Below are 22,117 nucleotides of genomic sequence, written 5' to 3' on the forward strand. Positions count from 1 at the left end.
TTTTACCAAAAAAATGGTTCTATGTAGAACCCTTGCATGCAAAGAACCCTTTTTTTTATTAAAATGGTTCTATTATTCATGTTTTATGACTGAAGTGTAAACTAAAGATTACACTATAATTATCCTTACTCAACACATTCACAAAGCATTTTGAGTCAAGACCCATGAGAATGACTGCTGTAGTCAAAAAGATTAATATCTACTCAATGTATGATTTGAGCTGTACATTAGGATGACAATTATATTACTTTACATTATAGTTTACCTTTTTGACGAATCAATTTGTGAAGAAAAACAAACTAACCAGGAGTTTTCTTTATTTTGTTTACCATATTGTGATGGTTTTAATCTACCTAAGGGAACATTAAAAAACAAATAATCATAAAAAGACCCTTCCCCTGTGGCATATATGCGTTGCGTCATCCTTGAATTCCTATTGGTGGATGGGCGAAGATGAATCGCGAGAGGAGTCGAGGCAAGTGACAGTTAATTTTTCAAACTGAGGAGTCCGCCATTTCTGCTCGTTCATACCCTAAGGTAAGTTAAGTTTTTAAAATGATTTTACCGAAATATTTTATATTACAGTTAATATTTATATTTGTTAGAATAGCCCTTGTGTTAAACACTGATACTAGAAGCAAATTTTACCTCAAAAACACTGGCGTGAAGCACTGAAGGGCTGCGTCAGCCATCGGTTCTAGCCCTGTTAAATTAATTTTGCTCCGGTTTTTAATTTAATTAAGATACAGTCTTCCTTTATTTCCTTGTTAATGTTAATGGAATTGTTAACTACAGTAAGATAGCTGTGTTATAAGGAGACGAGCTTCGAGTCAGAAGCGTGAATTTTAACGTTCATTTCAATGAACTTTGGCCCGCAAGATACTTTCGTGCCGTTTTTTAACTCCAACCCAGACCAAACGAGGATCTTGATTAGCTTGTTCAGGTGTGTTTTATCAGGGTTGGAGCTAAACTCAGCAGAAAAGTGGACACTGCTACAGTTCAAAACTTCCGGCCGGTCTGTCGCTATTAAAACTGTGCAAAGACACAGTTGCAGTGCAGCGGTTTTTTTATGTTTACTGTGACGCATGCGCTGGATTAAAGTGATGATAGCACAAGGTTACATTTTAGTAATCAAATATTTTAAAGCCAAAAATGTTACGTGTGTGTTTAACGTTAGGTGTGTTTAAGGCATAGTTGGTTTACGAAGTGTTATTTATGCTTTGTTTTTTTTTAATCCCCAGATAACCATGGTTGATAAATGGTCAGTAGATGACACGTGCCACTGGCTTGAAACTATAGACCTCATTGATGCAAAAGAAAGTTTCAGAGGTAACGTTACAGATGAAAATTTATAAATGTTCATTTTGTGATGTTGTGAAGTTTCAGCTCACAAAGTTTCTAACTCACCTGCAAGTGCAACATAACCACCAAGCAGATTTTAGATTTACCTGTGACATTGAGGGATGTTTTAGAAGATATAAAACTGTTGCAAGTTACAGAAACCATATCTATCGAAAGCACAGACAAGTTTTGCATCATCCCCTATTTGAAAAGGCTACTTTATTTGAAGAGAACAATGAAAGTGAGGAGGAGGTTCCTGAAGATGATCTGCTAGAGAACAACTAAAATTCTTTGCTTGGAATTGATTTAAAAACTGTGTTATTGGGACTGAGACAGCATGTACTGTTGTTTTGTATTTAAGATTCTGCATGAAATGACAATGAGGTTTGGAACCGACTTGGTGAAGAACATGGAAACATCTCTGAATGAAATGGCCCCAAACATCATCAGGAGTGCAAAAGAAGGAAGTCAAAAAAAAAAAAAAACTACGTCAATCTCATTGGACTAGCAGAGGAAACCACAGAAGGTAACTACACCATATATCTTTCCCCATCTAACCTATCTGTTCCATGCCCAGTGTAAAGTTGCATTGTTTGCATTGTCAATGTAAAGGTTGTAGCTCCTATAAATTGTATAAGTGAAAACATGTATTAAAATAATGCAAATATTAAAGGAACAGTTAACCCCCAAATAAAAATCGTCATCCTTTACTCACCTCTTGTCATTTCAAATCTTTATGGCTTTCTTCTTCAGAACACTGTAGAAGATATTTTGAAGAAGGATGGTAACCAAACAACGACGGTGCCCATTGGTTTGGTGTCTATATAATAGAAGTGAATGAGGACCAGCATTGTTCGGTCACCAACATTCTTCAAAATAATTTTTTTGTGTGTCATGCTGAAGAAAGAAAGCTATATAGGTTTAAAATAACAAGAGTGAGTGAATGATGACAGAATGTTCATTTTTGGGAAAACTATCCCTTTAATTGATTTCTGTACCTAATATACAATAATTTGTATCTGTTTGTAGGTCTCGTTAGGAATGCTGCACTCATTTTATTGCCAGCACTATTTAAAGAAAACGCCAGCTTCCTCTACTGTGTAGATAGTGTAAGTATAGTCTTCTGTAGTTTCATTAATATTTGATGCACTTGACTTGAATTAAAGGAACTGTTCATGCAAATATAAAAATATTAGTCAGTTTACTCACCCTTATGCCAAATTTGTAACAATTAAAAAAAAATTACATTTACCCTATAATTTACTCACTCTCTTCCTTAGTCATAAACTTTGTTCTGTTTGCACTGCTTTGTAATGTCATTGAATGGCACCCCAATTTAAATCATAAAATAAATCTGTACAACTCCAGGGGTTAATACTTGTCTTCTAAAGCAAAATGGTACAGTATGTACAAATGGTACGTTAGTGAGATTACATTTGCCAAGATAGGTTGCTATAATTAGACTATGTATAGATAAGGGAATAACATCCAATGGGGTGGCACTTTACATCGATAATTATGAGTCTTGTTGGTTCTTGCGTGTCACGTTTTTAGCTGTCATATCTGTGTTGTGTCATGAACTATTCATTTAAAAGAACGAAAGAACCGATGAGATTCAAAGTAATCAAAGTGGAACTGACGTGGTAATGTTGACATTCAAACACATTACAAAGCTTTTTATTATTAAATATATCTCAGATTGTGTTAAACTGGAGAAACAGTCATATACATTGGTTGTTTTTTTGGTAAGTAAATTATGGGGTAATTTTTAAGTCTATTTGATGACTTCTGTTAATTGGTGAAAAGCACTCAAAAGGTGAAATGTTTGTTTTATAGGAACCCAAAGGTGCTACACCAACCATAGTGTTTAACGGCTCTCCTGATCCCCTCAAGGCTGAAAGTGTCAGCATTATAATGGACAATGTGAACATCATAAGAGAGGCAGACATTGACATGACACAGGCTGTGGAATGCCTATTTGCAGTCTATTTTCTCTTCAATGTGCAGTACCCGGTTGACATTAAGCACACAATGACTTTTATTTAAAAATATATGCTTAACCTTAGACAACAGCACGGCAAAAGAACACCAATGCATGTACTGAAAATGTATAGTCAACTTGTGTAAATTGTAGAGCTATTTAATAGTTGTTTTAACTGTTCATGTATTGATTTTTATCTGCACTTTTAAATATAAAAAATGATTTGTTTTTCCTAATTTCAGAGATATATGTAAAAGTGAAGTACTGTATATGTACGTAAACAAGCTTATGTATGTTTATTGCAAAGTGAAAATGCTTAAATGAAATAATTCAAACTAAATGGTTAAATGTAATTAAACATCTTAAATAGGAAATTTGCTGTCTAATACAGAGTATACAGAGGTGTAATTTTAAATGACACTAAATTTTTTGTATAAACAGTTGAATAAATTTAAACATTTTAAATTTTCTGGATTGTTTATATTTTCTTATTCAATAATAATTTTAACTTGTTTAATAATAAAGAACTCTTAAATGGTTCTATATAGAACCATCTAACTTGGATTCAAAGAACCATTTGGGGTTCTTTTTATGGAACCCATTAAAGTGGTTCTATATAGAACCATTTTGGAGTTCCATATATGAAGCGGGTGATAGAACCATTTTTGGTTCTAAATAGAACCATTTCTTTTAAGAGTGTGTGTAAGGGTCAAGGCCGGAAAATCATACTGGATGCCCGTGATCTTCAGCTCTTAGACGGCACTGCATCACATACAGGAATGATACTGTAATGGAAATCACAACATGGGCTCAGGAATACTTCCAGAAAACATTGTCGGTGAACACAATCCACCGTGCCATTCACCGTTGCCGGCTAAAACTCTATAAGTCATGAAGAAGCCATATCTAAACATGATCCAGAAGCGCAGGTGTTTTCTCTGGGCCAAGACTTATTTAAAATGGATTGTGTCAAAGTGGAAAACTGTTCTGTGGTCAGACGAATCAAAATTTGAAGTTCATTTTGGAAAACTGAGAGGCAATGTCATCCGGATTAAAGAGGACAAGGACAACCCAAGTTGTGATCAGAGCTCAGTTCAGAAGCTGCATCTCTGATGGTATGGGGTTGCATGAGTGCGTGTAGCATGGACAGCATACACACCTGGAAAGGCACCATCAATGCTGAAAGATATATCCAAGTTCTAGAACAACATATGATCCCATCCAGACATTGTCTCTTTCAGGGAAGACCTTGCATTTTCCAACATGACAATGCTAGACCACATAATGAATCAATTATAACATCATGGCTGCGTAGAATAAGTATCCGGGTACTGAAATGGCCAGCCTGCAGTCCAGATCTTTCACCCATAGAAAACATTTGGTGCGTCATAAAGAGGAAGATGTGAAAAAGAAGACATAAGACAGTTGAGTAACTAGAAGCCCATATTAGACAAAAATGGGACAACATTCCTAATCCTAAACTTGAGCAGCTTGTCTCCTCAGTCCCCAGAAATTTGCAGACTGTTATAAAAAGAAGAGGGGATGCCACACAGTGGTAAACTTGGCCTTGTCCCAACTTTTTTGAGATGTGTTGATGCCATGAAATTTAAAATCAACTTATTTTTCCCTTAAAATGCTATATTTTCTCAGTTTAAACGTTTGATATGTCATCTATGTTGTATTACGAATACAATATTTGAAATTTGAAACTTAAACATCATTGCATTGTGTTTTTTATTCACAATTTGTACAGTGTCCCAACCTTTTTTGGAATCAGGTATGTATCTATACAAATAAAAACTGCAGGAAACTGAATTTCGCAAGACAGATTTGAGGATTCCTGGCCAACATGAAACAACAGGTTCTGAAAAGGTCTCTTTTGGTTTGAGCCATTCCAGTTCAACTGAGTGGCTAAAGAATGTCCAGTCAATGTTGTCAGTATTCTCCTACAGTAGCTGCATTACAGGGATGCCTACACCAAACCCGAATGGGCACAAAAGGTACAAAAGTTAGATTAGATTCAACTTCATAGCACATGTGGGCACAAGGCAATATAATACAGTAGACAGGGGAAGAGATAACATCAAAACATTAGGAAAGAGAGGAGAGGAAAAAAAAAAAGTTGCTCTGTGCCTGAACAGTAGTAACCGAGACTTTCTGAACTGTTTGAGGCTTTCATCAAATTGTGCCAAAAAACGGTTTCCCTTCAGGAGCTCGAGCTGCATCAAGAAACTTTGGGAATGCCTTCAGTATGATCACGCTCTAAATCAGGTGTGTTATGAGTCCAATAGATGGCCGAAACATCACGGGAGAGGTGACGTAGAAACCAGGGAGCTTAAAAACACGTGCGGTGGAAAGAGTGTCATTCAGCAAACCGCTCATGTGTGTCAGTTCTGTTTATTGTTGTCTATCCAGTAAAATGCAATATAAGCATATAAGGGTGAGAGCAGACAACATTTTCGACTGTGTGTTCCACCCTGCCCGCGCTACATTACAGGTGGGAATATACAGTTTATGTGTTTTTTGTTTGTTTTGCTTTAAGGAGTGTGTTCTTGACCTTGTGGTCCCGGTCCCATTGCTACTGAGGCAGAGCAGCGATTGAGATCACGGGGATCACACATGAATCTACGGATGGTTTGGAGACGGGCTCGTCTTTTCTTCACCTAGCGCTCTCTCTCTGGGTCTGGAAGCCCACACTGCAGTCTCTCCCCCCCCCCCGAGTGAGAGCTCGCTGCTGCAGATAACTGCTTTCTCTGAGGAGACTGATGTTGTTTGCATATGACACACTGCATTTTTAGATCACTTGTTCTCCCTGTCTTTGCTAAAATAAGTGGTGAGTTAGGGTTAGGGTTAGGGGTGAGGATGCACACAATTTATGTGTGGTTTGTTTTGGAGCAGATCTTGCACAGCCAACTCTTGAGGGGGCTTGCTGTGTTCACTTTAAAAATCTCTAGTGTAATGAAAGCAAGTATGCATTACTGCAGATGTTAAGCTCTGCTCCCGCTGGTGTTTTCTACTTGAGGCAAGAAAGCCTTATGCGATCTAAAATCAGATGGCTCACGCATTGCCAATGTCATTCACAGTTCCTTATATTGTATCTTATATCATATCAGACCGTGTTTACTTGTCTGGTTGTGTGATATATTCTCATCTGGCTGGAGAAGTTAGATGTATTTATTTATTCATCAGTTTTCAGAGTTGAGCACCCTTTCTTCTCCCTCACCCTCTAAATGCAGCGAACTCTTGGCGATTCATTTATCTAGTTAGATCATGGTGTAATACCTCTCTTTCTATGAGGATGATGTTGTAGTCATTGGGGGTTGGTGGGTGGGAGCAGCCCCAGCCATGTTCCAGCCCCTCATTTGGTGAGCATTGATTCTTGTACTCCCCTAGAATATCAGGACTCAGAATGACACTCAGGAGACTAATGCGGACTATCATTCTTGCTAGATAGTCTTCGGCTAGAACATCCTGACAACTTAGTTCAGAATTCCTGAGGGCGGGCCCCCTTTGGGGAAGACTGGTATACACCTCATCATATGGTGCCCGTCTCTCCTAAGCCCTCAGGAGATCAGTTCTGCCAACCGGGAGATCCCCTGAGTTTTGGAAATGTGGATGTGGCCCCTGAGGGCTTGTAAGTTCTGGTTTCTCAACAGAGGTTGCTAAGACCATTCTACAGTCCAGAGCTCCCGCCACGAGGAAACTGTACCCCTTGAAGGGGAACGCCTCAAGGTTACATATGTAACCCTAGTTCTGAGAGGGAACGAGACGTGTCTCCTGCCATACTTCTGGAATCCCTGCGAGTGCATCCCTCATTCTCCTAGAAGTTGCCTCCGTTTCCACTGCATGTGCTTTTAAGCTCCTTGTCTCTATGTCACCCTGCCCATGACGTCTCGCCCATCCACTGGACTGATTACACATGTGATTCAGAGCATGGCCATGCTGAAGGTGTTCCCAAAGCGTCTCGATGCAGTGCTTCGTTTCCTCAGGGAACTAGGTTTACACATGTAACGTGAGGCGTTCACTACTCAAAGCTTTTAATGTAGTTGTGAATTAGTGTCATCTGGTGGTCAGACTTGGTTTCTTCACCATATCTAAGAAAACAAAGGGGAACAAAGGATGGTTTGAAAATGTTTTTATGTGCCAATGTTTGTGATGCAAACAAATGTAAATCCAGGTCAGATGGTGGGTGGTATTTTAGTATGCAAATTTATTCAGAGAATATAGAAAATGAGAATACAAATCATCACTTGCAAACAGATTATTAAGTATCATAACCAGCTTGAAGTATAGAAAATACAAATCCAAAATGAATATAGTTTTAAAAGCAATCCATATATGACGGATTTTTGCCCATCTAAGATTAATAAAAAATATTATAATATTTTAAAGTACTCAAACTGTTAAGAATATATAGTAAAATAATAATACAAAGTATATAAGAATACTCAGTATATCAAAAGTCAAAGTAACAAATTTCTAAGTATCTGAGTTGAATAAACCTGTAAAAGTTCAAAGTATTAAAGTGAGCCTGGAATATAAGAAAAAGAAAAAAGATGAGAAAACGGAGCTCAGTTAGTATGGACTAGACTGAACTGAACTTGTCTGAGAAGGGAAGGGTGTCTCTTATACCCCTTATATAAATATACAAGTGTGTGATTATAATTGACGTGAGTATTTTGGGTGAGCTGTTCATAGTCTCTGAGACCCCAGCTATGGGAAATAATTAAATGCAAGTGTGGCATTCAGTTTCTGTCTGGTATTGAGGTTTTCTAAACCAGTGTTTCCCAAACCTGTCCTGGTGGACCCCCTGCCTGCAAATATTGTATCTCTCTCTAATCAGACACCCAATTTAGTTCTGATGAGTGGAATAAGGTGTGTAAGATAATGGAGACATAAAAAAGGTTTAGGGCAGGGGAGCCTCCGGGACAGGTTTGGGAAGCACGTGGTCTAATCTATTCTACAGAATCCTAAATAAATCAACACACACACACACACGCACGCACGCACACACACACACACACACAACCAAATCAATGTAAACTCAAACACAATGAGTCATGCAAAGTGCTGATTTTTTTTTTTCAAACTACCTGTCCTGACCTTCTGATACTGCATGATGTTTTAAGCTTCAAACGTCTTCAGTCATGTGGTATTTATAATTTTGAAACAAACATCTGGTAATCTCTCTAACTGGGCATCCGGTAATCCATTTTGGTAAACAAAAGGAATTTATGAAGATCCCTATTGCTGTTTGGGAATGTGATATATATTTATTTTCTAAACTCGAGGTTGTGGTCTCTCTGCAGCTCTTGCTCTATATTTATTTTGTCTTCAAATTGAAACAGAGATCATCTTCATCATGTCTGGAAGAGGTAATGGACACGGAAAAGGAGGCCCTAAGCGTCACCATAAAGTTCTGCGCAAATCACCAAACCAGCCATTCGTTGTCTAGCTCGCCGCGGCGGAGTCAAGCGCATCTCCGGTCTGATCTACGAGGAGACCCGCCCTGTACTGAAGGTGTTCCTGGAGAACGTGATCCACGACGCCGTCACCTAGCAAATGTCTTCTGGCCACAATGACTTTTCCCTCTGCCCAAGTACTACAAAGAATGACGGCCCTGAACTGGCCCAGAACTGGTTTAAAGACTCAGGCCACACATGGGCCATAACCGGCCCGAATCTCAGCCAGTTAATCAGCTTTAGCTGGCCCTGATCTGGGCCAAAACAGGTTTTATTGTTGGTGGCAATTCTCAGCTTTAAGTAAACCAGAATCCCCAAATCTGAGCCACACCTGAGCCTTATATAGCCCAGACCCAACCCAGACAGCAAGCAGTGTCGGCACAGATCTGGCCTGAATGGATTTCACGTGGGCCAGATAATGGTTAAATAATCTCTCTCTTTCTCTTCTTTTCATGTAAGGATTCTAAGATTATTTGTAACAATAATAATAATATAAAATGTAATACAATTATAATTGCAGTTTAATGCACTTGACTGACTTGCTTAATTTTTAAATTATAATGTTTCATTCTGTTTTGACTTGCCATTTCAAAGACTACATTTTAACAAAACTACACTATAAAAAATGTATGTGATCATTTAACCATTATCATGCAATATTCTATTGATCTTGTTTATCATGGGTCACATAATATGCTGCCAGATCTTAGCCTGATTTGGGCCACATATCACCTGACTGATCTGGGCCAGACTCCTCCCATCAACAATCGCCCCTCATGTTGTTTGCCGGATCCACGCCATGCCATCATTGCCACACGTGGCCCAGCTCTGGCTGAAAGGGTACATGCCATCACCGACAGGAGGCCAGTAGTGCCATCTCGAGGCCACACTTGGGCCAAGTCCGTTTGCTATGTTGGAAGAGAAAGACCGTCACCGCCATGGACGTTGTGTACACGATCAAATGACAGGGACGCACCTTGTATGGCTTTGGAGGATAACCTGCTTCAGATCAGAGAACAAACCCAATGGCTCTTTTAAGAGCCACCCACACTCTCACTTAAAAAGCTTGCGTTGCTGTTTTGTGCTTTATATGAAAACTTACTTGGTTACTGACATAACCTCGGTTCCCTGAAATACAGGAACAAGTATTGCGTCGAAGACGCTATGGAAAAAAACTAATTTTTTCTCCTGAATTGAAGCCTTATTCAATCACGCAGTGAAAACTGCAAGGCCACTGTTTCAAAACAAACCAATGGCTCGGCGGTTGTTCTGCATGAACCTATGGCAGCGAAGCCCGCCAAAATGGGCAGGGGATCTGGCTATATATTGCCCTCTTCGCCACAGGAATTCAGGTTACTTGAACTGAAGCAACGACTAATGCAATCATACTTGATCCTTGATACCAAGATATGACAATATAGCAACTATGAGAAGAATAAGCTCAATGAGGTTACGTCTGGCCTAGTTTGATCATCCCATGTTCGTATTGCCTCAGTACCAAGGGGACCAAGTGCATATGAGTAGAATTTGAGTCTTGGGCAAAGAATGGCCAAGATCATATGAATGATGAACAAAAAGGTGACCTTTAGACAGAAAGTACCCTAGCATGAAGTGTCGGGACGTCTAGATTATAAAATCTAGCAAATGTGGATGGTGAGTTTCAACTGTGATGATAATGGATGGAGAGAGAGGACTCAAATATGAGTGCAATGATAACTGTCTTTTAATGAAACAAAGTCTGGCCACAGGTATTCCAACAAAAGCGAGGGAGAAATAGACAAACAGAAGATGACCCGTAGACTGGGTAACACAAATGAACTGAGATGACCTCTGTGGCACGGGTGACCAGCAGTCTGGTGAGACGGAGGCTCTCGGGAATCACGAAGGAGCCGGCGGTCGGTGCTCGCAGAGCGGGGAAGCTGAAGCAGCTTACAGCAGGTAAGGTTCTGTGGGTGCAAACGGTGAGCACAGAGTAATTCCAGCAGTGGTAGAGAACTACTAGCCAAACCCCAATTCAACAAGACAGGACAGGACAAACTAACGTGCAGACGGCAATGGTCGATACTCATAAGTGACATCAAACAATCTGTCAATGACTACGTTTACAAGCTGTTATAATTCGGGTTATGGTCGGGTTAAGGTCACTATTCGGGTTTCTGAAACATTCGGGATAACCCGTTTACATGCGTGAGCAGAGAGAGTTACTCCTGTATACATGGAATGTGTAATCAGTCGCCAATATCCCATTGTAAACGGCGACGCACGGTTAGCGTCTGGATGTAAGACGCAATATGCGTCATTTCCGATTCTTCTTCCTGTATCCAAAGACTCAAAAGACCAAGATTCCTTGCGAATAGAACATGCGCAGAACACACATTTTGATGGGGATATGCCGAAAGAAACGCGTTTACAAGACCAAATATTCGGGTTAGAAAAGGGGTACCCCAGGTATAATATCCCAGTTTTTAAAAACCGGGAAATGAGCATATCCGGGTTTTTGCCGGTGTTTACATGACCGTGCGCGACCGGGTTATTGCTAAGAGAGTGCTTGGAAATCGCCCACACGCTTAAGAGTAGCTAGTGCCAACAGCACAGTGGTCTTTAGTGATAGGGCGTTAAGGCCTATGGACTGCAGCGGTTCAAAGGGGGCCCTCTTTAGGGCTCTCAGTACCATGGGTAGGTCCCATGAATGGACAGTGGAAGGGTGTGGCAGATTAAGCCTTCTTGCATCTCTCATAAATCGGACGACAAAGTCGTTTCTGCCCACTGACTGGCCTGCTATAGAAGAACCCTGCATCTCTGATCCCCGACCCGCGTGATTACTAGGGGAATCAGATGAACCGGAGGAATAGCGTAAATAAGTTGGTTGGGCCTGGGCCAATCATGTCCTCGATATTGGAAAAATATGTTAGACAACTTTAGACAACTTTGCCAGAGACGTTTGCCAGAGACGTCCCATATTTTCTGAACTGTCTGCTGGTGAAGCCTCCACTCTTCTTAGGGCACTCTGCCTGTTCAGTTTTCCCGGTAGATGCACTGCTCTCAGGGATCCCATGTTGCTCTGGGTCCATTCCAGCAGTCGCAACGTTAGTCTGAAGAGCCGCGTCGATGACTGCCCCCCTTGGTGATTTATGTAAGACACCACTGTCATGCTGTCTGATCTGACTAGCACGTGGTGACTCTTTAGATGACGTGAATATGTAGATTTGAACCGTGTACTCTTACTTTTACTTTTAAGGGTCATTGCACAGAAATACCCACTTTTGTTACAGAAAATTGTCTTTTAGTTTTCTAACATTTAGACCATATTATTAGATTATATTTTGACTTAATGCATATACAGGTGCTGGTCATATAATTAGAAAGTTATCAAAAAGTAGATTTTTTTTTCACTAATTCTATAAAAAAAAAATATGAAACTTGAATATTTAATTAATTCATTACACACAGACTGATCAATGGGGAAGACTGATATCTTGACAGTTGTCCAAAAGACGACCATTGACACCTTGCAGAAGGAGGGCAAGACACAAAAGGCCATTGCAAAAGAGGCTGGCTGTTCACAGAGCTCTGTGTCCAAGCACATTAATAGAGAGGCGAAGGGAAGGAAAAGATGTGGTAGTAAAAAAAAAAAAAAAAGTGTAGAAGCAATCGGGATAACCGCACCCTGGAGAGGATTGTGAATTAAAACCCATTCCAAAATGTGGTGGAGATTCACAAAGAGTGGACTGCAGCTGGAGTCAGTGCTTCAAGAACCACTACACACAGACGTCTGCAAGACATGGGTTTCAGTTGTCGCATTCCTTCGCACCTGCATACAGTGCTAAAGCTACCAGTATCTGGTTTAAGGACCATGGTATCCCTGTTCTTAATTGGCCATCAAACTCGCCTGACCTTAACCCCATAGAAAATATATGGGGTATTGTGAAGAGGAAGATGCGATATGCCAGACAGATTTCTTGGATTAGCATTAAAGAAACCGATAGCAGCTAGTAAATTAGACTCTGTCACTTGGGGGGAAGTTGTGGCCTTATGGTTAGAGATTTAGACTTGCAATCCAAGGGTTGTGAGTTCAAGTCTTGGGCTGGCAGGAATTGTAGGTGGGGGGAGTGAACGTACAGCACTCTCTCCACCTTCAAGACAATGACTGATGTGTCCTTGAGCAAGGCACCGAACCCCCAACTGCTCCCTGGGCGATGCAGCATAAATGGCTGCCCACTACTCCGGGTGTGTGTTCACAGTGTGTGTGTGTGTTCACTGCTGTGTGTGTGCACTTTGGATGGGTTAAATGCAGAGCACGTGTTCTGAGTACGGGTCACCTAACTTTGCTGAATGTCATGTCACTTTCAGATAATACATCCAATATGATGTTATGTCTACATTAATCTGGAACAATCTCCATCCATTTTCAAACGTTTTGCAAACATTGTCTCATCCACACTAAAACATAAAAACATGTTAAATTCACTTTCTGTGCATGTGCAAAACCTAAAAAAAAAAGCTCACTGCAGATGTTACACACGGAACAGATATGATACATTTGTATGTAGTTCTTCTGACAGGATTATTTTATTCATGAAAAGAGCTCACTATTCACTGATGTGTCCAGGTTGCACACACTCAAGATTTTGTCTGATCTGAAATGCAACTGCCCTCATGTTTTCCAGCAAATAGCTCAGTTTTCCTTGATAGAAACGCCATCTCAATGTGGACAGAAGGACAAAATTAAGAGAAAAATAAGCTTTTTTAAAGAAATTAGGAGTGTGGGCAAGTCCACATATTAAATTTGTTTCGCAACTGTTTAGTTTCACGTAAGAAATAGCTGACCATTATTTAGAGATGACAATTTTACATACAATTTAATTTTGTATGCATGTCTCTCTGCATGCACACTGTACGCACCAAACAAAGTTCAAAGTTCATGCAAACAGATATTAACAAGTTTCAGTCAAATATTTATAGTTTAGGCCAATAACAATATGACACGATATAAGAAAAATCAGAGATGATTTAAATGAAATAAATAATAATAAATAAAATGCTAATGCTATGACAAGTTTTGGTCAGTTAACTTAGCAGTTTTTTTCTTTATATATATATATATATATATATATATATATATATATATATATATATATATATATATATATATATATATATATATATATATATATATGCTTGTTGTTCCAAATAAAGTTGGTAATGAACACTCTTTTATGGCCAAACGCTTTGAAAATCCCGCCTTGAACTCACCGAGATTAGAAAAGCAGTCATCAGTGAAATGTTGTGAACACAACAAAAGGGATTTGTTGTACTGCTCTGGTATTGTGGTAAAAATGAATTTTAGCCATTGGTTCTTCTGATCTTCATTCTTTGGCTGTGAAAATAAAACAAACGTGCCTTTACAATTAAAAACACACTGTCTCCTCGACATGATGTTATCACACCAAACAGAGCATCTGTCTGTGTGTGTGGGGGGGGGGGGGGAGGGGTTGGGCAGGTCAGAGGTCAGTTTCTCCCAAGACGGAAGGCGGAGATTATTATGCAAAAATGTTCTAGTGGACGTACATAGAGATAACTTTATAAATCATGTACCTTTTTCGTTTAATTACTTTGCACATTATTTACACTGATGGACAGCTACATCATATGTAATACAGGTAATGTTTGATTTCCCATCTGTGTGGCTCTTTAAAAATTAATAATCTACCTAAAATTTCTACCACATCAAAACACATGGTTAGCGTTATTTCAAAGGACATTTAAACCATCTCTGATTTTTCTTTTATTGTGTTATATTGTTATTGGACATAACTATGCATGTGATCCCTAAAAAAATAGTTTTCTTTAGCCCCTAAATGAATACGCGAAAGTGACCGCATATTCAAGATTCAAGATTCAAGATTTTTATTCGTCATATACACAATTATATAGAGCATATATAACCAGCAGTGAAATGTGAGTCAGGTCCGCTTCATGGACAATGCAATTATTAAAGAATACAACACAGATGAAATATACATATATAGCTATGAAAGAATAAAATAAGAGTAAACAATACAAATATAAGAATAAAATATATTTAAAAAATGTATACTGTAGAATTAAATATAAGATGGAAAATAATGTGCATGGAAGTACACTGTATTCTTACATTTACATTAAATTTACATTTATTCATTTAGCAGACGCTTTTATCCAAAGCGACTTACAAATAAGGACAGTGGAAGCAATCAAAAACAACAAAAAGAGCAAAGATATGTAAGTGCTATAACAAGTCTCAGTTAGGTTAACACACTACAAGTAGTATGGAATTTAAAATAATATAATAAATACAAAGAAAACAGAAGAATAAAAAAGAATAGAGCAAGCTAGTGTTAGAGGTCTTTACACACACACTCGTCTCTCGGCTTTTGCCATCAGGCTACGGAATCGATTTCCAGATGGCAGCAAAGTGAAGAGGATGTTACTGTGGTGGATAGAGTACTTGATGATTTTAACAGCTCTGTTTCTGCAGCGTTTGAGGTAGATGTCCTGCAGAGAGGGGAGAGCAGACCCTGAAATGCGCTCAGCTAAGTGCACAACTCTCTGCAGGGCTTTGCAATCTTGACTGGAGCTGTTCCTATACCACACTGAGATACACTGAGTCAATACACTTTCTATAGCCCCTGAATAGAAAGTTTTCAGGATTGCTGATGAGACCCTGAATTTCCTCAGCTGTCGCGGATGGTACAGTCTTTGCCTGGCTTTATTAACCTGTGTTTGAATGTGAGTACTGTGAGGTCCTCTGAGATGTTTACACCAAGGTACTTGAAGCTGCTCACCCTCTCCACAGGTGTCCCGCTGATCATAAGAGGAGTATAGGGCTGCTGCTGTCTCTTCCTGAAGTCCACAATCAGCTCTTAAGTTTTGCTCACATTCAGAAGCACCTTTCACACTGCGATTCCGGCAAATACACATCTAAAGTGTTCCGGCAATTGTTCGTGGGTCGCTAGATTATGCACTTTCACACTGCCAGTGATAACCCGGGATATATGCATGCGTTCACACACAAACTGTAACGGTCCCGTAACGACACGTGACATCAGGGCGTGACGTGTCATTTTTTTGTTGTAAACATTGATCTTCCTTCAAAACAGCCGGTAAAAGAGTCACGCGATAACGTGCGTCATCACGACACAGCATTAGATCTGGCTTTTGTTCACACAGCGCTCGTCCCGGGACTGAACCCGGTAATGTTACTAGGTCCCCGACCCGGGTTCAATGCCGGAATCAATCCCTGGACATGTTTGCTTTCACACAGAAGGCGACCCCACAATGTTCCCGCAATATGCCGTGTCCGACGTGCAGTGTGAAAGGGGCTAGAGAGAAGACAGTTGTCCTTGCACCATGAAGTGAGTTTCTCTACCTCATCCAAGTATGCGGTCTCATTATTGTTGTGAATGGGGTCCAGAACCACAGTATCATCAGCAAATTTGATTATAGATGTGGAGCTGTGTGAAGACACGCAGTCATGTGTGTAGAGAGAGTAAAGCAGGGGACCCAGGACACAGCCCTGTGGGGCTCCTACATTCAGGGTGATGGAGTTAGAGGTGTACTGGCCTACCAGCAGCCTTACAGAGTTTATTTTATTGCTGTCGATGTGCATGAGGGAAGAGTGCAGGATGTGAGAGATTGCATCTTCAGCGGATCTGTTTGGGCGATAGGCAAACTGAAGAGGGTCCAAAAGGTCCCTGTGTCTCCAGCATCGCCATGTCCTCCCGTGTCTCCTTATCCACCATGGATATCCAAATATATACCTCTCTGGAGGCCCACTGTCCTCTGTGTGTCCTGGGGTACCTCCAGAGCACCCACCACACCCCGCCTCCCTGTTTGATGTTATGTGGCGTGAGGTCACGCCTTTTTAGAGGGGGACATAATGTCATTGTTGTGGACTTGATTTTCCTTGTTTTACCCTGGTCTTTTTTCCTGTTGTCCTTATTTGGTTATGTTTTCTGTTCCTGTAATCGGTGCCATCAGTGTCTGTCTTTAAATAGTGTCCTCTGTTCTTGGTTCAACTTCCTCTATCGTATGTCATTTGTAAGTCATATGTCAGGAAGTCCATATGTTATCATATATCAAATGTAATTTATCTGTTTGTATCGCCATGTGCATTTAATAAAATATTCTACTTCATCATTCTCCTGGTTCTCCTGGTTCCTTCTCCCCAAGCGAAGCATGACAGTAAGATCGTAAAAACTGGTATAATTGGCTTGACGTTGGACGTTAGGGGTGTACGAAAATATTGCTAGACGTGAGTATCAATATATTTTGTTTGATGAGACTGCATCGATACCCAAAAAATGGAATATTGATGTTAAAATATATATATATATTATTCATTGAAATCATTCAAGATTTATGGCAGTTGTTTCGTTTTGAGTTAACATCCCGACCGCTAGATGGCAGTCTAAATTTCTGAACAAATCCTGAGTGACAGGAAATACTAGCATTAGAGCACGCCACTAATGTTAGCATTAATATCAAAGACAATTTTCGGGGGGTGGGGGCAGTATGGATCCAGCCGTAGAGGCTAGGGTTGGGACCATGGCCTTGGAGGCTGCCCCGCCATGGACTCCCTGTGACTTCATTTTGGCTTTTGTGGTAAGGTCCCATGTGAAAAGGGGCTTGGATTTCTCTCACTTTGTGCAGTTGGGGCTAGGGTCACGGATTCGGTGATTCCACGCAGAACATAAATACAAAATGAAAAACCTGTGAAATCCAAATGTTCACCATCTGTATTTATTTTCTTTGAATTTAATTAATTTATTTATTTATTTCTAGCAATATATAAATGACACCTAACAAGGGCAATAAAGAAGCATTTGATTCATATATACAATAAGTTAAATTCATCATTCTTCCGTCGAACTTCGACAACATAATTCCATCTATTGCTCGAAACTGAGCGGGTAGAAGTCAAACTGCTTCCTTAATTATTAACATTATTATGATACTCAATTAATTGTATATATGATACATATGAAAAAATAAAAAAAAATAAAACAGACTATAAATACATAGATACATCAATACTATTATAATACTACCAACAAATCAAATAACACAGATTATGAATACATTAATACAACACCACGTAATTAAACCATGCCCTCCTTGTAGTTTGACAAGAGACCTTCTGTTTATAGAGTGCTTTAAATCAATGAATGCTTTGACTTTGTTTGAGTTCAAGTCCCAGAATATTCCATAGTTTGACCCTGCATACAGACAGAAACTCATCCTATAGTTCTAATCATTGGTATTAAAAAGTTCCCATAACTCCTCGAACTGAACAAATGCTCTTTCTGTGTCTATATATATATATATATATATATATATTTTTTTTTTTTTTTTTTTTTTGTATGTTAGCAGGTAGTTTATGAAATGCTTTGAATAAAGATCGTGCTGTATTAAATTTAACTAGGTTCTGTATTTTTAATAATTTTAATTTAATAAAAAGAGGATTTGTGTGTTCCAGATATTTAGCCTTGTGTATAGTCCGTAAAGATCCCCCCCCCTTTAGGTAAAATAAATGGTGACTGTATTAAGTTATTATAATTATTTCCCCATACTTCAACACAGTAAATTAAGTACAGTAGAATCATACAATACAAAATACGGAGTGTATCCTTATCGATTACCTGTTTGGCTTTATTTATTATCGCAAGGCTTTTGGAGACTTTGGTTTTTATGTGTCTGATGTGAGTTTTCCCAAGTTAGTGTATTATCTATTCATTTTATTATTTTACACTTATCTTGTTTTATTTAGGAAACCATTAAGCACCTTTTTACTGATATTAAGCAGATGTAATTTTTTTTACATTTGTATTTTATATTTTAAAGGCCATTATTTCAGATGAGAAAACTGAAGTTATTCTGTGATGTATAGTTTGGGATGAATACAGCTGCACCTGTTTTTCCAGTTATCGCTCTTTGGATGCATCTGAACGAATCTTTATATATTATAATACCTGCTTTCTGTTTGCTGCTCGATATTTTGATATATGCCTCTATATTTTAGATCTCTAGATGTCCTTTATTTCCATATTTACAGTCACACTTCATGTCTTCATCATGCAGTAATGTCTGTTTCTCTTGCCCCAACACTGATCCACTTCCTAAATTACAACAAACAGTCATGGAAATGTATTGGTCATATATAATAAATGACTTTATTGCAAATTAGCATTTCATATTGGGTAAATTGTCAAAATTAGAAAATCTTGATCTAGATGGTCTTTCTTAAACGATGGAGTCTTTCCTTTGTGACGGAAACTGTTCATGAAAAATAATGTTATTACAGCTAACTTTACTGATCAGCCACTGAAGATGTTTTTACCGAAATAATAAGTGATCCGATATACATTACTACAAATATTTTTGTTGTTAATTCATTTACAACATCTGTCATATTAGTATTTCATGTAGTCTATCGGCTGAATAAAGGACGAGGAGCCCCGGACCTGTGTGTGCTTCAAGCTGCACAAAACTACAGCTGTATCAAACACTGCACACCACACTCACTGATGCTCATTCAATTAAACCACTCTCGAACTGTTTCTGAAACACACAGAGGACGATTTCGGTCTTTCTTCAACCTTTAACACTTAAATAAAGCATTAGATTTACACTCGGCTCTGTTCCGTGGCTGATGCTCGCCTCGAGTTTGCTCTGACCGGGGCGAAACCAACATTTCCTCGCCGCGGGTTTTAGTCTCCACAGAAAGCCAAGGACCTCTGCTTGATGCTGACTTTGTTTCTACTGCGCTAAACTATTTTAACACTCGAGTTTTGCCCCTAAATGTAGGAGAAGAAAACACAAGCGCGAGCGGCTCTCGGAGGCGCGCAGACAGCGAGCGGGCGGGTTGAGTCTATAAGGTTCTCATGTGTTGTTTAAGAGCGCAGCGCTGCTCGAGCGACACTCATTGAACTCAGTGTTTGAAAGACTGTGATTCCGCTCCGAGAAATGGCAGAAACCGCTCCAGCAGCCGCCGCTCCGCCGGCCAAAGCGCCCAAGAAGAAGTCCGCCGCCAAAGCCAAGAAAGCAGGTCCCGGCGTCAGTGAGCTGATCCTCAAAGCCGTGTCCGCGTCCAAGGAGAGGAGCGGAGTGTCCCTCGCCGCCCTGAAGAAAGCTCTCGCCGCCGGCGGCTACGACGTGGAGAAGAACAACTCCCGCGTCAAGCTCGCCCTCAAGAGCCTGGTGACTAAAGGCGCCCTGCTGCAGGTCAAAGGGACCGGCGCCTCCGGCTCCTTCAAGATCAGCAAGAAGCAGACCGAGACCAAGAAGAAAGCGGCTCCTAAAGCCAAGAAGCCCGCGGCCAAGAAACCCGTTGCTGCCAAGAAGCCCAAGAGCGCAGCTGCAAAGAAGCCCGCCGCTAAGAAGTCCCCCAAGAAGGCCAAGAAACCCGCCGCCGCTAAGAAGGCCACAAAGAGCCCAAAGAAGGCGACGAAGAGCCCCAAGAAAGCGAAGAAGCCCGCGGCGCCCAAGAAAGCAGCCAAGAGCCCCAAAAAGGCCAAGACCGCCAAACCCAAGACGGCAAAGCCTAAAACTGTCAAGCCTAAAAAGGCAGCTCCCAAGAAGAAATAAATCTCTTCCGTTTTCTTCCCCAACGGCTCTTTTCAGAGCCACCCACAAACTCTGAAGAAAGAGCAAAAAGAAAGGCCTGCACTCACACTATTAGTGGAAGTAATAATAATAAATAATGCTTACAGTAGCTTTTCTAAAGTTTTGTATATTATCTGTTTTTATTTATATTATATAAAATAACAAGCAAAAGAGGGCCTCTTAACACCACCTGAACTTACATTATTATTATTATTTTATTATTATTATTACTATATAGCGTTAATGCAAGAAAAAAAAAAAATACTTGAACTGCGTTAAACTGAGACTTGTTATAACAGTTATACATCATTTCTGTTTTGTTGATTAACACTGCCTTGGTCTATTGTTTAGTTCTTTAATTTTTATTATTAAATAACGTTAATGCAAATAAATAAATAAACCTTTCTACATGTACTGCATTTAACTGAGACTTTTTTTTTATAACACTTGTACATAATTGCTGTTTTGTTGATTTTGATTGCCTCCATTGTCCTAATTTGTAATTCGAAATGCTGCTCACTGCTCAGTCCGCGCGCAGATGTGGAGGCGTGGCTTTGGCGGTGGATGTTGGAGGGAAGTTCAGTGATTGGTTTAAAATATAACAAGGTCTAAACCAATGGGCGACTGGCACACTCTTTTAAAATCAGCACAGCGTGTTCCAGCAAGCTATTATTTCTCTCTTGTAAAATTGAAGTAGTTTGTAACTGAAAATGAGTGGAAGAGGCAAAACCGGTGGCAAAGCGAGAGCGAAGGCCAAGACTCGCTCCTCCAGAGCAGGGCTGCAGTTCCCCGTCGGTCGTGTTCACAGACTTCTCCGCAAAGGGAACTACGCAGAGCGCGTCGGTGCCGGAGCTCCCGTCTATCTGGCGGCTGTGCTCGAGTATCTTACCGCTGAGATCCTGGAGTTGGCTGGAAACGCCGCGAGAGACAACAAGAAGACCCGCATCATTCCCCGTCACCTGCAGCTGGCGGTGCGCAATGACGAGGAGCTCAACAAACTCCTGGGTCGAGTGACCATCGCTCAGGGCGGCGTGCTGCCCAACATCCAGGCCGTGCTGCTGCCCAAGAAGACCGAGAAACCCGCCAAAGCCAAGTAAACAGAGTCCGCTCTGCTTCTCCAACACAAAGGCTCTTTTAAGAGCCACACACTTCATCTGACAGAGAGCGATTTACTTCCCTTTTCTTTCATGATACACTATGCATACGATTGAAGGAGAAAATGAACTAAATTAACGCACTTTTATTAATGATAAATCATTTGGAAACTCTGCCTTATAATAATTATCAGTGTAACAAATTGCTTAGTCAGTTTGGCTTGAAGTCTCTGAAAGAAGGTGTAGAACTGTATAAAAGACAAAACTGATTTATTGATGTTTTTGATAGTTATTCAAAGTTATGTACTCAACAGAGTCATTTAGAGTAATGGAGATCAGAAGAGAGTCTACTTTCACCAGTACTTTTTAATGTGTGTGTGAATTGATTTCTGGAAAATGTAAGTGACTGTAAGACTGGATGTATGATTGATAAAACCATAGTCAATCACTGTATGTCTGCTGATGATCTAGTAGTGTTGGTTTAAAACAGCTGCTAAATATACGATTTTATTGTGGGATTAGACATGATGTGGAATAAAATATGAGAAAAAAAAATGTTGTCGTGAAAGAACTTCGAGATCTTAATAGCCCAGATT

The 22,117-nt window shown here is 39.9% G+C and overlaps 5 protein-coding genes, 1 long non-coding RNA gene and 1 pseudogene across 7 annotated transcripts in view; 5 read left to right on the plus strand and 2 right to left on the minus strand.

Annotated features, from left to right (window-relative positions):
- LOC127962387 (histone H2B) overlaps window positions 1–22,117 on the minus strand; it is a 966,021-nt gene that overhangs the window by 101,961 nt on the left and 841,943 nt on the right. The window lies entirely within an intron of this gene.
- LOC127962369 (histone H3-like) overlaps window positions 1–22,117 on the minus strand; it is a 931,300-nt gene that overhangs the window by 100,513 nt on the left and 808,670 nt on the right. The window lies entirely within an intron of this gene.
- The window catches only part of LOC127962389 (histone H2B), a 157,851-nt gene that overhangs the window by 87,985 nt on the left and 47,749 nt on the right, over window positions 1–22,117 (plus strand). The window lies entirely within an intron of this gene.
- LOC127962412 (uncharacterized) lies at window positions 660–3,512 on the plus strand. Its single transcript, XR_008154576.1, has 4 exons — window positions 660–1,329; window positions 1,703–1,867; window positions 2,371–2,450; window positions 3,178–3,512. It is a non-coding gene; the product is annotated as an uncharacterized LOC127962412 (long non-coding RNA).
- LOC127962355 (uncharacterized) overlaps window positions 8,685–22,117 on the plus strand; it is a 29,560-nt pseudogene continuing 16,127 nt past the window's right edge.
- LOC127962362 (histone H1-like) lies at window positions 19,753–20,833 on the plus strand. Its single transcript, XM_052561938.1, has one exon. It carries the CDS (start codon window positions 19,789–19,791, stop codon window positions 20,407–20,409), a length of 621 nt encoding a protein of 206 aa, XP_052417898.1. The 5' UTR covers window positions 19,753–19,788; the 3' UTR covers window positions 20,410–20,833.
- LOC127962376 (histone H2A-like) lies at window positions 21,086–21,573 on the plus strand. Its single transcript, XM_052561950.1, has one exon. The coding sequence runs from the start codon at window positions 21,138–21,140 to the stop codon at window positions 21,522–21,524; it is 387 nt and encodes a 128-aa protein (XP_052417910.1). The 5' UTR covers window positions 21,086–21,137; the 3' UTR covers window positions 21,525–21,573.

The sequence above is a fragment of the Carassius gibelio genome, chromosome B7 (assembly GCF_023724105.1).
Source record: "Carassius gibelio isolate Cgi1373 ecotype wild population from Czech Republic chromosome B7, carGib1.2-hapl.c, whole genome shotgun sequence".
Taxonomy (NCBI): Eukaryota; Metazoa; Chordata; class Actinopteri; order Cypriniformes; family Cyprinidae; genus Carassius; species Carassius gibelio.